At 37.1% G+C, this 16,972-nt stretch overlaps 1 protein-coding gene across 4 annotated transcripts in view; it reads right to left on the bottom strand.

Annotated features, from left to right (window-relative positions):
* LOC144469471 (uncharacterized) overlaps window positions 1–10,150 on the bottom strand; it is a 30,632-nt gene extending 20,482 nt beyond the window's left edge. The window contains exons 1-2 of one of the 4 annotated variants that reach the window (XM_078179808.1): window positions 9,997–10,150; window positions 8,077–8,161 (exon numbers count right to left, since the gene is read on the bottom strand). In XM_078179808.1, the coding sequence (XP_078035934.1) occupies window positions 8,077–8,158 (82 nt within the window). In that variant the 5' untranslated portion in view covers window positions 8,159–8,161; window positions 9,997–10,150. Of the gene's footprint in view, window positions 1–8,076; window positions 8,162–9,565; window positions 9,907–9,996 lie in introns of those variants that run through there. The other 3 variants (XM_078179805.1, XM_078179806.1, XM_078179807.1) reach the window with 3 other exon arrangements.
* Between the last annotated feature and the right edge of the window lie 6,822 nt (window positions 10,151–16,972).

Genomic DNA, 16,972 nt, shown 5'->3' with positions numbered 1-16,972 from the left:
CCCGTACAAACAAGCCTCGAGAACTCATCGTGAATACTTAAATCGTCGAGCGAATCCAACGGATGCGTCACGGATATTTAATGCCCGACTAGCATCCTCCGATCATTGTAGTTTACAACGTCGATCCGCGAATTGTTGTAACTTTTCGCGTGAATACACCATTGGAGAATATTACTGTATTAATTATTCGAACGGCTACAGAAGTTAATCTATTCTTGATCCTAAATTTCAGATAAACAAGGAATTTGCAAATACATTGTAAAAAGATAACAACGTCGCTGAAAATGTAAAGCAGAATTTTTATCCTGAGATCACGCACGAGTGAACTTAACCAGAAGAGAAATAACAGAAAAATATCAATTTTTTTGTGGGGAATATACCGCCTGGACAATCTTGTTTAGTTATTCCGTGGTCGGTATAAATGTTGCCATTTCATTGTTTATTTATGAAGAAACCGACTGTATTGATTTATCGCGTAACTCATTTTTAAAGAAAGGTGGACTCACACTGATTAGCTTTTGAACCGTCTATTTCAGCATTTTCAGCTATTATGGCTATAACGATTATTAGTCTCTAAAGCTTAGCAGTTTAATTAAATCGAGTGCGATTAAGGCAACCGCCATTTAAGCAAGAATTTTGGTATAAGTGCTCAAGAATTATTTTGTGCGACGTCGTAGAAGCTTTTCAAAGAAAAGGCACGCCACCGTGATCGCGTTATAAATTGTGTAATATTAAGTATAACCTTTGGACGTATCCTGTGCACACAGGTGAACTATAAGGGACAGGATGAAACTAACAAGAAGAGCTGTAAAAATAAATCGACTCGCGTTGATCGATTATCGTGCTAGTGAAATATGTCTGAAATATTCAAATTTTCTTTTTCATTATGCTCTCTAGAAGGAGTTCTAGAGAAAAAGAGTGCAGGGAATGAGCTATAGCTCCATTTTCCACTAGAGTCTATGCTGCAGAGTCAAACACCTGCGAACCGGCGAAAAACTCGATTACACAAATTGCGCGGAGTGTCGGGAATGATAAACGAGTTAATTGCGATGCTAATGTAACATTTTATTAGTACGGTAACCCGAAAACACTTGAAAGCGATGTTCGAACATGTGACGTTCAAGTGTTGAGCAGAAACTGTCAAAGTTTGGTTTGGTACACGAAGATACGAGAGCGAATGTAGTGGAAAGTATGCAGTCGTTTAGTATCGCACTTTCTTCGTATGCACAGGACACCATGATACGGTAAAATTTCAATTAACCAGCGTGCTTGGGGACTTCAACGTCGCCGGATCATCGAATATTCCGGATTACTGGGCTACATTTGTCGATCAGGCTGCAACGATGAAAACAATTGGATACAGATTACAATTGCACATGCAATTTCTTCAACAGAATAACGTATGTATTACACGTCCAACGTAATTCAAGTTTTTCCAAATAATGTATGTACAGTCGTCTGCTCCGTAGAATTCGATTGTTTGTTTAAAAAATTACTTGATCATGAAGATTTATTATTAAATTAATGCACGATGGTTTCTTTCCATCGCCTATTTCTAATCGTTTTTTAATCTGTAGATTTTAATCGAATCGAAAAGTTGGTAATAATGAAAATAAATCTATGATGAAAAAGTTAGAGATTTAAATAGAGAGATAAATCTGATATATGAAAGAAAAGTTGACAAAATAGCATATTTCTATGTTTCGATCTTCTATTACTCCTAATATAGAAATATACTTAAATTAAGTTTTTCTTTTAATATACATGCATTAGAAAAACTACAAAATAAAAATACACAAATATGATATTTAGATTAAGTTTTCGTTTAGACATTGCTAACAAAAGTAACATCGAATCTATAATTATGCACACGACTCTATGTAAGGTAGAACAAGCTAGTGATTTCATGCTCGCAGCGAAAGCAAATACGTGACCAAAGAAAAGCCTACACGCACCGGATTATCGGGTTTTCCGAATTACCGTGTGCCGGATTGTTGGTATTCTACTTGTACGTACTTCTAATCACGAGTGCACAGGTACGGCTAATTGACCCGGTAACGTAAAACTGTTGGTCGCGGTAAATATGTTTACATTCCGGTGACATTAAATGAAGAACCCTCGCCCACGCAGGATCCGAGCAAAATGTCAGGCAGTGTCGCGGCGGCATCCGACGAGCCTAATGTAACTGATATACATGAACCTGTTGTTTAGCGAGTGAAATGTAACTCTATGAACTACTGGATACGATACCCGACCTCAACTAATGATCCGCATGTTACTCGAATTACAGCTCGGATGTCAACGTTACCAACTAATACTACTGATCGTGTGATTAAACGCTTGCTTAGCTTTTATTAACAACATCTGATCTTCCCACCTCGTATTAGAAGATTGTTAACCCTTTGACCTATCTCAAATGACTCGTGATGGATATTTCTAAGGATAAGAATGAATGTTATTCAGTTTTTTGTAGAGTTGAAATAAAAAGTGCAATATTTACTTATTTTTAAAGAAGAAGACTGCAATTACTTATGTTATTAATAAAATATTTCATAATTGCACCGTTAAAAAGTGTGTCATAATTAACATTATTAGCACTGTCGTCGCCTCTAACGTGGGTGCCAAAATAATTTAAACAATATCTAAATAATAATAATAATAATATATAAATTTTGTTACAAAACACAAGTAAAAATATTGAAAAAGTAATTGATGTCATATAACTTCGCTCTGCGATTTTAATTGAATTTAATTTTACGACGTTTCTTCGGTCTTTATCACAGCCATAAAAAGGCTTAAGAGAACAATCTCAGTAGGTTCTTTCTGCAAATATTTCTCGGATAACGACGCAGTTAAATAACGATTTGGTATCGGTCAGGATGAAGAGTTCTTACACCGGATTGGATGCATCTATTGTGCATTTAGCTGGCGTTATCCTCGCATCGCTGTAACGCCGCTAATCGTAATTCTATTCGAGCACCGCAGTGTCATCCCCATATAACCCCATCGATTCTCAATTATCTAACCAGTAGGAGAAGGAGAAGGTCGCAAGGAGAGGAGTCAAGAAGGGAGAGTAAGGGAGAGCGAGAGGGAATGAGAAAGGAAGATAGAGCGAGAGAGAGAGAGAATGAGAGAGGGAGAGGAATAGAGCAGTCGCTGAGTTAACGCCCATCATCGTATTACCCATAACCGCCCACGACTAGGGACGGCCGGGCAAAGAAGGCAGAAAAGGGTGTGAATACGAAGAAGGTGTATTAAAAGCTAGTCTAATGATTCCCTCGTGAACAGCTCTTTTAGGTTCATCCTATACGGGGACAACAAAAGGTGAGAACAATCGGCCCGGGTTAATCCGGCGTGAAGGCGTGTACAAAGGGTGTCCAAATATCCAGCGATGCCTATGTGACATAAACAGATTTCCATATTTACGCGTTGAAAATTTTGTCGGCGCCGTTCATGCGCACAATGCTGCCCCATTGTGCGGGCTAATAATGAGAATTTGTAATACATGAGACAATTCATAGGTGTTAACGAATAAAAGATTAAAAATAACCTTTGACGATCGTTTCAATGCAATAAATTTGTATCGTTCGCTCGATATTAAAAGTTTCTTTTTCGAATGCACTTTTGAAGAGTTTCATTCGAACGATGTGAAATTAATATTGGCCTGGCGTCGGCAATCTGTTCTGGCTGCAGGTTATAATTAAATAAATTATAATTACTTTAAAAACGTATAGAATCACTGGTATTTCAATTTCGTTTTTCAGTGAATAATATGATAGATTTTATTGGGAAAATAGTTACAATATTCTTTTGAATTTTAAATATAGACATTCCAAATTCTAGTTCTAGTTATTATGAAAAACAAATATAATTGTCAAATTATCAAATGTGTCACTTAATAATTCACGTTATAGGTTTCCGGCGCCTAATTTAGACAATAGAATTGATTAATGGTCTTACGATTAATTCTGAGGGAAATTAAAATATGTTATAGTTCGTCATGTTTCATTATTTTGCAATGCATTGTCTATATACTGCTGTATTTGGACATGTTTCACAGTATCAAAATGGAAATATTACATTTGAATGGAGACAAGAAAACTTTCGAGTTAATCCCATATGCAGTTGCGAAAATGCAACTGTCTACACGTAGATTGATCAGTTCCAATGTGACGTAGAAGTGAACACAATATTAAGTATTACCATGTATAGTAAAAATAAATGCTATTAAAAAAAGTATCGTAAAAATAATTATCATAAAAATAAGTACTGCAAAAGCAGTATCAAAATTATTAACTAGAAAATGAAATTCTTGATAATGGTATAGTTAAACGCATAAAAAACGCCTAAAACGAAATTGTATTTGCATACTAAATTAAAAAAAAGATAATAAAAATTCCTCTGCTCTTTTAATAGTTTTATTAAACTGAACACAATACGTAGCTGTTCTAAAATTCTTTTAATATTTTCATAGTTTGAAATTTCACCCAACCATTATTGTTACAAATGCATGAAATCCGCGGCCAGCCAATTAACTTCTATGTTGGAGATTCAATTTATCGCCTAAAAACACAATACCATTATTTATTGTCAATACGGTCGTTATGTCTAAACGCCATTACGATCGTAACATTTTGCGCCAATATTGATTTAGCTGTCATAATTAAGGTCAAGCAATTAATTGCATGCAATTACTCAAACACACCGCGATTTCGATTCCATAATTTTGTGGTAATTATAACGAATTAAATAACAAATTTATCGAAAGAAACGAAACGATAACGGCGCGAACGGTACACGACAAATAAAAGATCCTTGGAAGGATTAGCACTTTGTTTATGCTAACAGTAACGATGGCGGCATTGTGAGAATCGCATGAGTTACGTAATTTTAATTAACCTGTAATCAAGATACATTCTCGTTACCTGCGTTGCCGAGAGATAATACGATTTCTTGGATATCGTGCAAATGCTAGTTATGCATATTAGTACAAAACAAATTTGCATTTAATAATCCGTTTCGAGCCGTATAACCTCGTTCGTTGCTGAACGTAATACTTTAACAAACCGTGAAAATTTGCGTACACATGCTCACGGATCGACTGTACACATTCCAATATTATTATTAATTCAACTTTCAGTAATCTGACTTGGTGAATGATTTATAAACTACGCATTATATGCGTGAATAATAAAAGACGAGCAGGGGCGATTAAAGTTAAACAGATTTTCAGAAATTATAATTATTTTAAAATTTAGAATAATTGCTCACTGTTTCCCATTTTTTTGAAATATATTTCAATTTCCGAATAAATATAATGAAAACACAAAGATGTCAGTATCATTTTTGAATCGATGAAACGCTTCTTGCAACCGACGCGGAAAAATTTTTATTTCGCACAAATTCGCCGATCTGTCCGGCAAAAAAAAAGAAAAGATACACGAGACCGTTAAAAAGGCGTCGAAGCACTTCAAGTACGACGTAATTAGCATATTCAATTTCCATCATATTTCATTCAAGCAGAATCCCGCCAGTACATTTATAATTTGCATACGAGCGAGCACGAAGTTTTTGAAACTCGATACAGTAACCCGTACAACCTCCAATAATTATTCGGTCAAAGTTTTGATTGCATTTGAAAGGGCTTTTTCGCGATCAACGGAACACCCCTGGTTCCCCTCACAAAAGCTAATTAGGATCAAGATTAAAGCCGATGTGTGGGAACTTAATACGATTCCGACGGAAGAGGGGTCCAAGCCAACTAATTCACGCCGGCGAAACTTCCTCTAATCTTTTATATCGCATTAACGCCATCAAATTTACACCGGAGCTAACAGATGCGCCCAGATCATATTATTAAACGGGACGCTTTATCTAGAAGCGATTATTTTCAGGTATCCGTCGATCATCGCCGGCATCGACGAAAAATTCGCTAAACATTTTGCTCTATTCTCGGAAAATTCTATCGCTCGATTTAACCTTTTGTATTACGATTTATTTTTCAGAGGAACATGCCCGCGCGGACAGTTTAATTTAGCGCAACTCTATCCCAGGAATTATCGCGAGATGAAACTAAAATTTTTCTGTTTTTATTCAGTATATCCTATAAATGTGGACGCTGTATCATTTGTAATAAAATATTTTAATACAGTAATACCAACATTAAATAAAAATCGAAAAATATCCTCTTTAAGTTACAATGAAATTAAGAAAATTATTGTTAATATAATTGAAACAATTCTTTATTTTCTAATAATTAATTTTAATATGCCGACCACGATTATAATCACATCAATTAATTATTTGATTAACTATAATGATAATAAAATTCTGTTCCGATTTTGGCGAAATAAATAAGACATTTTAATTTATTGTAATAAATATAACCAATAAACTGTCTCAAAAACAAGATAGCATGTTTGCCAACGTGAATCTAGAGATCGCTATAACCGTGCACGCACGATCGCGTCTCACTATAGATGATTTGAATTATTTCGGCTGGAATTTCGAGTTTTACAGCCGGCTGGATAAATCACAGGTATTGAACTTAAAAACAATTACCCGTAGACAAAAAGCACGCGGAAGATTCACGGCGCATAAAACAGAAACAAAAACGGAGACGGGGAGTTTTATTGGTGTTGCGCAAACCCGGCGTATAAATCGCATGATAGCACGAAAAGGGTGGAGCAATAATTGTTAACTCGGTGGAAGCGATTAACGAGATTCCTCTGCCGTTAAAGCGAGTTTGAATACGTCTGAAAAAAGGTGTCTCCGTACGCGGCCTTCAAACAAACGATGCTTGATTACGTAAAACCCCTGATGCTCCAGCACAATTCTTACGTGAAAAAATACGGGCGGTCGGAACAAAGAAGAAAATTAACGCCACCGTGCGTGCACAACCCTGTCGCGGATGTTTCGCGAGGGAGCACGACGCGTCGAGGAATATATCTGTTCGGCGTTATGCACGATTTTTTAGCCGCGTGATTAATTACAATTAATATTGTAGCGATACGATTATAATATATTTCAGCAATGCAATTAATATTGTATTTTAGTGATACCACTATAATATATTTCAGCAATGCAACTAATATTATATTTTACTGATACAATTGAAATATATTTTAATCAGTGAATATATTTTAATTTTATTCTTCGTCAATTTGTCACTAAATTCGTTAACTTTATTTTGCAAGCGTCAGTTTATTGTTAATAGTATTCTGTGGAGAAAGACATTTTTCATTGTAGAATAAAAAATTGCTATATGTCTCTATGCACTGGCTACAGTAAATTATACAAACGAACAATAAAATTGCAAATGAATTGTGAAATTTAAAGAGAGCTCTATACAAATTTTAGATTTCCGTTTAATAAATCTTGGAATAGTTGAAGATCGAGGTTTTCTTTTTGAGAAGGTGAACGGAAAGCAAGAACATTACCCGTGTCACAAGGAAACGTCTTCAAGTGATATTTGACATTGCACAATACTGATCCCATATCTGTCGGTTTCTCCAGCGGTTTCCTTTTCCTTGTTCAACAAGATTAGGAAGCGGAAGAGGATGAGGACAGCATTTATGACAAGGTCGATAGACTTATATTGTCCAAGAACTTTACTCTTGAAACCAAACTGTGTTGCGATAGCCACAAATGTTCAGTATTGCACAATATTTAAATCTGCTTGTTTGTTACTGTATAAATAATTATAAGCAAAATCTATTAAATCTTTTGAATAGTTTCATTAAATTTATGACTGACTTCTAAACTGCTGATTTTAAATGAGATATTTTGCATATGAATTCACGAAAATTTCGATAAATTGTATTTCAAATAATAATTTTTCTCTATGAGAAAAAATGTATGAATGAATAAAAAAATGTACGTCTGAATTTTAATTACAAATCCTTTATTATTAAATCAGTTCATTCTGATAATTAAATAATCAGATAAGTCTATTTAAGACAATATATTTGCCTTTATAAAAGAACAAGGAAATAAATGAATAAAATACCGTATAGATGGAGATAATAAAAAGGAATAAATATAGACATAAATATAAATATAATATTATTTACTTACTGGTGTAAGATGTAGCATTTGGAATGGAAGAGATAGTAATCATCACCCCCAACAGGGCACCCAGCGTTGAACTGGAGAACATTTTCTGAAAAAGAGAAATGGTCCACTTAATAACAAACAGTTTGTATATTTTCATTAAATTAATTTCATCTTTCACGACCGCAAAGATTATCATCGAAACGAGCAGCGACAGCGAAAGCGTTTACAGTCTGCTCCTGAATAATCGATGCTGCGCTTTATAAATATTAATCGATATAACTAACTACCAGAGGTATTACTAACATGTTATTAGTAATATCATATTGTGTTATTACCATAAACTTCGCGCGCAAAGCAATTATGAAACGATAACAATTCGGGGCGAATTTGAGAATATTTGCAGTTGTAATATGCGAATGGTATGCATAATATTTAAGTAACGAAAATGGAGTGGATGTCTGGAACATCGGGTTCAATAATTTAATATCTAATAAAGAACTCGAGTCATGGTGGGCGGGGGATAAATCTCTCTTAATAAACGTATGCACAGATCAGAAATGTGAATATTTAAATAGCGATAAAGAAGCGTATTGATAATGCGCAAGTAAACATCGGAAAGCCAATACAACCGCGACATCCGCAAACTCCAGGTCGCCGCAAACAAAACTGCAATTATTAAATTTATATTCCAAAAGCAACACGCAAAACATCGCATTTAACGGAAATCATAACATAGAGTACGGCGCCTTTCGTAAATATACAATAGGCGTGTTACCGAACCGGGAAACATTTAGTATCGATTTGTACGTTGAACATTTAATGTTGCGAGTTTTCGCTACGCAGTATAAATGATAGAAACGAATATTGAACGTTGCGAGCTTTCAATGACTTTAAAATGAAATATTAAATACAGCGAATTTTTATTTTGAAGGATCAATCGCATAAACAAGTGCAATTATAGTGAAACTGAATCACACTTTAATTTTCCACTTTGGAGATGCATCTAACGTAAATAGTTATAATCGTAACAATAGCCAAAATAGCCGTACCGAAATTGACAAAATTACAAGCAAAATAAAAATATGCAGGCTATTAATAACATTGATTAATCGAAGACAGCTGATAAATTACTGCTTAAACTAGTTGATTCCAACTGACACTAAATTCTATACCGTGCTAAATAAATATAATAGTAAGGAAAACAGATATAAAGAAATTATAAAAATTACGAGGAAGAATAACAATTCAAAAATTAATAATGAAAGTGAATTATACACAAACAAAGAAAATTCACAAAGTACTTTTTAAAATTATCTATACACTAACAGTAAATACTCTACTGCGTCGTATAAATGATAATAACAGAAACAGCTGTATGTAAAGAGATATTGACAAAATTGCAAGGAAAAGAGCAATTTTAAAATTAGCAATGAAATTGAATTATGCAAAAGCATCGCGACGTACTGTCGCGAATCGTCTATTTAAATTAACACCAACTGGTACGCTGTACCAAGGTTCGAGAGCACCGCTCCGAAATTCAAATTCGACCGCCAAATTCCTTTCACCGGATTCGTCCTTGTCTCACTCACACCGTCTAACTTCACACTGTCGCCCAATCCTTGGAGCAGGTGCGCCTAACCTCAAACGCGTCGAGCAACACAACAAGGCTACACGCTAATTCCCCGAGAACAGTTCCCGAGCTACATCGGAGCACTCATCCATTTAAACGGCTAGCAGAGAACCGTCCGGAATCATCGCATTGGAAACGTGATGCTCGAATCGATTGACCTTGGCAAACAGCACATACAACAGAATTGCGTCGTTCGTCGCGAACGGCCGACAACGTATTATTTCTATCCTGTATCCCGCACGATTGTATACGTCCCGTCGCTGCTTTCCACAAAATGTAATAATAATCGCGGTGACAGCTGCGGTACTTACCGAAAAAAATTGTTGCTCGCTTTATAATGAAACAACTACTCCACTACGTAGCCAGCGGAACACTGAACACTTGGTGAAATTCAGTGTCGTTACTGGCCTGACGTTGCCGTGCACCCGACCGAGATAGACAATGAAGGCGCGCATGAAAGAAAGAGTGGGGAACTATACCGAGAACGAGAACTATGTGGCGCGAACGTGACGTAAAAGGAAGCTGAACGCGCGCTGCGGTGAGTGCATATAATCGCTTTACTGACCTCAAATGAAAATAAAAATCTCGTCTTTTTTCCGTTATCTTTTTTGCTTTTTTTTCCGCCGGTAGGATGCGTTTCCATTTTCGGTTAGACCGCCGAATTCCGGTCTCTTTTCGACCGACGTTTTTAACCAGACAGAAGTAGGGTTATATTTGAAATTTTCTCTACCGCCGTGTAGAATTGCATTTTGTTGGACAATCGCTGGACACCGTTCGAAAGCGTATACTTTTAACAGGAACCGTTTGAACAATTTGTTGGACGTGCTCGAATAATGGCGGTGATGTAACAGTTCAAGAGAATTGGTTTTTTTTTAACGTGTACGCTATACCCCGTGCAACTTTGATTGCAGATGAAAAGTAAAATGGTGGTTGATGGATGAATTTTTTCTTTTTGAATCAATTATGTTATCGGGAATTGTATTCATTTTTGCATTATTGTTGGTTTTTTTTAGTTAAATACGTAGTGAATATAAGTACTGTTTTCAATTTTAGATCGATCGATTTATTAGAGTCTGAAGTAAGGCTTTGTTATTACGGATCGTTTAACGAGAGTTTTGTAAAAGGTTTTCAGGATAGATATTTTTTCAAATTCAAGCTTTTTTTATCCCCTTTGATGCATACGCTCTTTAAAATCCCGAGCGATAATCGCTATTTTAAATTCCCAATGATCTTCCAAAGCCCTAGAAGTTATCGTCGGCAACTTCGAAGTTTTAAAAGCCGTCGAATTTTTAATAGTTCGATAACTCCTTCGGGTACTTAGAATCTACAACTTGCATTTCAAAATCTTGCCCTCGCTCGTTTGATAGTTAATGCCTCTCTATCTCCGACAAAATCTGTTTAATGTTATCTTACCGTTGAGTTATTCATCGCTATAATCGAATAGTGATAACCTTGTGTACATATTTTTCCGTGCACGATGGATTAAAAATTATGGAGCGAGGCTTTTTTAAGATTATAATTATATAGATTATAATGATATAAATTATAATTATGAAGATTATAATTATATAGTGTAATGATATAGATAATAATTATACAGATCTGCATTATTTCATCCGCCACTATTTCGGCTCGACAATTATAAAATAATTAAAGAATTAAAAATTAAAAAGGAATTAAATTAATAATTAAAATTATAAGACAATCCTGCATCTTCTCCAGTTGACTAATTTGATATTAAATTGATATACTTCTAGTAGTACTTTGAACAAATACTTTGAAGCTGTCCAAAATTGTCCTGCATTGTACTGTCCTCAACATTCCGATAATAAAAAATAATTATCTGATGATTAATCGCAACGAGAAATCCAAAGTACACGTTGAATCATGGAGCTGTCGGCATTGCAAATTCGTGATGTCATTCTATTTATGATGATGAATGACAGGAGCATCAAATTATTTTTTTAAAAAAGACTATTACAAATAATTGTGCTCGCGATATATATTTTTATTTTTGCTCGAGATTTTTATTTTCATCAGTTTGATTTTATTTCTGTTAATATAATTGCTCTTATTTCTCTTGACACAATTGATCTTATTTTCAGCAGCTTAATTAATCCTATTTTGCTCGACGTAATTATTCTTTCTTGTTTCCTACAACGTAGAAATCTTACATTGCAAAAGGATCACGTGTGCGCTATGAAACGCACTTACTACGTATTAATCTGCTATACAGTTCATTCTATTACGTGCCTCAATAACGTAGTTTTCTGTACGTGTCATCTACAGGCCGCGTTATCTATCCCGATATATCTCATTCAAGTACAGTAGGAAAGATTGCTCGAAGCATTCCTATCTGTTATATTCATGCAAATTATGCAACAGGTCACGCGTTGTTTATTGCAAACGTTGAAATGATTTTCTGCCATTCGGTTCTCTCTCGCGATCATGTACGTGAAAATATCATTTAAAATGTCGTTTAAACAATTCGTCCGACACAGTTTTTCTTGACCGAAGAACTGTGTGATTAAACAATTTCCAATGACAAATTCTGGAATTTAAACTGGATCGGAATGTTTTCACCGTAACTGGATCCATAAAGATGACACTGTATTGATCGTTCGAAGAATAATGCGAAACACATGCTCCGTGTAATTCGTCGCATTTCCCTGCAGTTTCCAACGTTGTTCGTTTGAATTTATTTTTTATTGCTTGATATTCCTCGTTAATATTCCTTGTTGACGTTTTCGATACCGAATCTTTTCTAGTCTACGCGATAATTTAATATTTCATAATCTAATATTTCTTCACCGAATACTAATGAGAATATTATGCAGCTCTGCAAATAATATATTGTTAATTAAATAATTGTCAAACAATTTATTATTTCGATATTCACAGTCTTGCGTTAAATATTACGGAATAAATGTTATTATAAATTCGACTGTTTTTTATAGTAAATTTTACAAAAGTGTAGGTAAGAGTGCAAAACTTGCAAATCATTGATCAGATTTTGATATTCTACCGCGTTGCGTAGACAAGGTTTCTTAATTGACGTATCCGTGAATAATTTATTCTACAGCCTTTGTTAATAGTTGACAAGAAAATTTCAGCGGTGAAGTTCGTGACTAGTAACTCCGTTACATTAAACTTGAAAAGCGCAATTTAATGGAGTTCCCCAAGAGGGTGAATAGCCAGAATCTTCAAACTTGATAGAATCTGATATACACCGCTGGTACAGTACGGAATGTTTGTTGATTATTCAAGCAAAGTAATACCGAACATTCAACTACCTATTGACATTGTATATACATAGTTTAAGAATTAACTCTCGCCTCTCTCCCTCGAGTTAATCCGACACAGTTCCTGCACGTACTGAATAAACAGCGTGTTCCGCTATTGATTGTAAATGATGTAAGCAGCCCCACTTCGAACTTATCTCGGACTCACTTTGGATGCGAATTCTAATTAAATTAATGGAATCCTTATCATTACCTATATCAATTTAACTCCGAGAAACAACTTGGGTCTTTAAAATGTCGTACCAGAGTTCAAAAGCAGAATAATCTAAACATGCATTAATTTCGTTTAATTTCTTGTAGTATGACTCCTTTCGCAGTTAAGTTAATTAGCGCTTATTTTTTCTTAATAAATTCGTCATTTATATGAGTAGAATACTTATAATCTCTATGTGCATGTATTAATTGTCATCGACATGAGAGGAAATTGATTCTGTTGTTTGAACAAAGTGAACGACATTGTACACTTAGCAGATTATGTTCAAATTGTTTGTAGCGAGTTCGAGACTGTATTATGGTGGAAGGAGTTGATATTTAACCATCAGAGAATGTATACAATAGACATCAATTTCCTTTTCCATGTAGCAAATTATGAGTGACAAAGAAGTTGCACTCGCTGTCACTGGAAAAGAACAATCGTAGAGGAAAGAGTTAATTAACCTTCTGCGCCCTAAGCACTTAGACTACGAATTACTAGTTAACTAGTGGGCTGTGTACCTGGTCTTAGACGCTAAAGATACCTAGTACTAAGCATTGATTTATTTCATAACTCCCTCGTGATTTATGATTTGTTTCAGTGCTATGTTAATTAACACTTTCACGTTCTTAATAATTTCTCCAATTAATCCAGACAATCTTCGATTCTTGTATGCATTCATTTACTTTCACTTTTATATTTTGGTAACGAAAGAATCGATATTTTCAAAATTAAGTTAAACTTAAGGTAAATTTTCCCTCGTAATCTACATAATCGTTTTCGGCTCGTTTATATGTCAATGCTTACAACCATTCTGATTTTAAACTTTATTCGATTTATTTTATCCAATTTCCGAAAATCGAGTAATCAACTGAATGATTTAAATATCCCGGATCAAAATAATCCGGCAACCGCAGTACGCGGATTAAATACAAACAGTTCTCGTGAATTATTATATATCAATGTTACCTAGGTGACCTAGGATCACCACTCGAGATCAAAGGGTCAGTCTTATGGTCCGCGATCGAATAAGGGTTGAAAAAACTGCTCGAAGGAAAGATCGGAAAAAGTCCGCTCAAAGAAAAGATCGGAAAAAGTGCGCTCGAAATTTCCAGCGATGATCCGAGATATTTCCCGACAAATATTTTGACTGGCTCGGAATGTTCCGCAGTTACCATAAAAAAAAGGCCGGGAGTACGGGTAATGATTCAGGGGTAGATCGGAAACGTTTCCCCCGTGAAACTTTCGGTCGGAGTGTGTCCACTCCGTTGGCAAACTATCCCGCACGGTTGCCGCAGTCACGTCTGCCGTGGAATCTCATCGGCGAGGAGTTCCGTCAAACTCTCACGTGTCAGAACGTTTCATCCCTGCGGAAAGGCCCGCGTCGGTTGGCACGACGACGTCGACGACGTGGGCTTTTCGTGCTTTCAATGGCAGGATGTTCGATCTGGAGACTGCGCAAAGGTCTTCGGTGGTTCGACACCGGGGATGGAAACCTCGGATGGTAGGGAACGGAGACGGGGTGGGATGGAGAGACAGAGAGAGAGAGAGAGAGAGAGGGAGAGGGGATTGCGCGGGGGAATTTTCGCAGAGACGGTTTCGCTGGATGAGCGTTTGGTAGTGGTTAGTCTCACAGTCACGCGCACTGGAGTCATTTCCCTACCACCACCGCCGCCGCCGCCGCCGCCGAACCCCTTCTACACCCACATGCTTACGCATGCTTCTAATATACATCTTTCCCCGTTGTTTCCTTTCAGTTTCACATTTGCACACTGCACGCTCCCTCCATCAGCATTCTTCCATCCAATGTATTCCATATTTCAGAGCCCACTGCGTGTATCGTGTCCCGTATACTCGCATGAATGCATAAAAGCTATGAACGACCGTACACCGCCGTTCTCTCGCGATCTCTTCCTTCAAGGAACGACCGGCAACGCTCGACGACTCCATCGCCTACCCTAAGCGCGCCGCACGGCAGGACATAATCGATCCGCATGAAATAATTTCCTCCTTTTCGATTTTTCCATCCCCCCTCCCCCCTATTCCGCGACCCTTTGATCTCATTCTTAGAGCCTGCATCCTCGACCCCTATCATCGCGAGCCAGTCTCTGTGAAACGATCTAGGCGCATCATACCGCATTAAGGTAGCTGCAACCAGAAGCGATTTGTTTAGAAACATTTTGAAATTCTGCTGGTGTGTGCTAACTTTTGGAAGGGCGAGGTTCTGTCAGAACGTAGAAGGCTAATTCTGGCCTTAATAGTTCAACCCATAATAGTTCATACTTTAAAAATAGTGTTTCTGTTATAATTATTTTCTATTATTAGGAAGATATATATTTCCTTTGTTAATACATTTAGCAAGTTAAAAATAGTATAGTAGTATCTTTGAAATCTTCAACTATTTCCATGCTTCCATGTTGCATATCTTCATTATGCTCATCAATGCACAAAATCCGCTAATTAGTTATTATATATGTAACGTAATACAATGAATACAGAACACAGGAAAATTATTTTTTGTTCGTCATTTTCACAACGTATATACACGTAATAGTACTTTTTAAGGCAGCACATCGCCCTTACGGTGAATAATGATAGGAACCGCGTTCAGTGAGCGTAACATACTTCCGAGATTAAATGTGACCCAAGGGTTAACAGGATTAGCATTGATATAAGTGTCATCTACGTCTTACTTAAAATTTCTTAAACTTTAATGGATGTCGCCATCTCAAATTCGCTATATTTTTCATCAAAGTTTCACTCTTCAACCCTTCGTTACGTAAATTTTTACAGGTTAAAGAATCTATATTTAGACGATACCTACCTTCTCTACCTTCGTAGAGAAATTACGTGTTGGCACAAGATTTACGAAATAATGGAAGCATCTGTATTATACTAGTTTACAAAAATAAGAATAAATAACTTAATAAATTATAAGGATTAGGGATTCGATGATTTTGGCGGATTTGGTAAATCTAATGTTAAAGTTTGAAATTTTGCAGTCGATCATATCGAATTTGAGAGAGGGAAGTTTCTTAAAAACGCAAGACGTATTAACGTGCTAGCATAATTCCAAGAAATTCTTAAATAAATCACGTCCGAGTGCAACCGCCTTAAGCGTTCAGCAATCGTTGCTTCGAAAATCCTGCTTGCTTATTCCGGGCCATCGAGTTCGGTCCACTTTGGTAGCCAAGCAGGCGTCCGCTTTCGGTGGCCGTTGCTCGGCCCTTTATCCTCGTCCTGGCATCGCATCGGTGCGTTTCTCCCGCGTGAATGCGCGCGCGTCTCGCCGCGCTTTCGAGAGGGTGCTGCGCGGCCGACGGGCGTCGACCGGTAGTCGAATTTGTAGCTTCCTCCAGGCAGGTGCACGTCCGTTCCTCGCGGGAACGAAAGCCGACACCGAAGCCCGAAGTTGAATCACCGAAGTTGAGGTCGAAGTTGCCAGCGGAAGCCGGCGCCGACGACGCTCCTCTTCGCCTCTCGGAGGTTCTAGGGTGGCGACGGGTGGAGGGGGTGTGTGCCACCCCTGGTTTCTTCTCGGCCGAGCATTCAGTGTTGCTTCTCGGTGCACGAGTTCGCGTTAACGATCGAGGAAGCGCGGTACTGCGAGTGTCGCAGCGCCGTGTGGACTCTGCTGCAGTCAGTGATCGTGGAGGGTGCCGAGAGAGCGTACGGGGTGAAAGAAAGGGGATGATCGTAGGTGCGCGCGCGAGACAGACCGTCGCACCGCTCCTCGCCGAGAGGATTGTTTCCTGAGGAAGGAACACCGGGGACAGCGTTACAAGGCCCGTC

The sequence above is a fragment of the Augochlora pura genome, chromosome 4 (genome assembly GCF_028453695.1).
Source record: "Augochlora pura isolate Apur16 chromosome 4, APUR_v2.2.1, whole genome shotgun sequence".
NCBI lineage: Eukaryota > Metazoa > Arthropoda > Insecta > Hymenoptera > Halictidae > Augochlora > Augochlora pura.
This window is presented reverse-complemented; position numbering and strand designations above follow the sequence as displayed.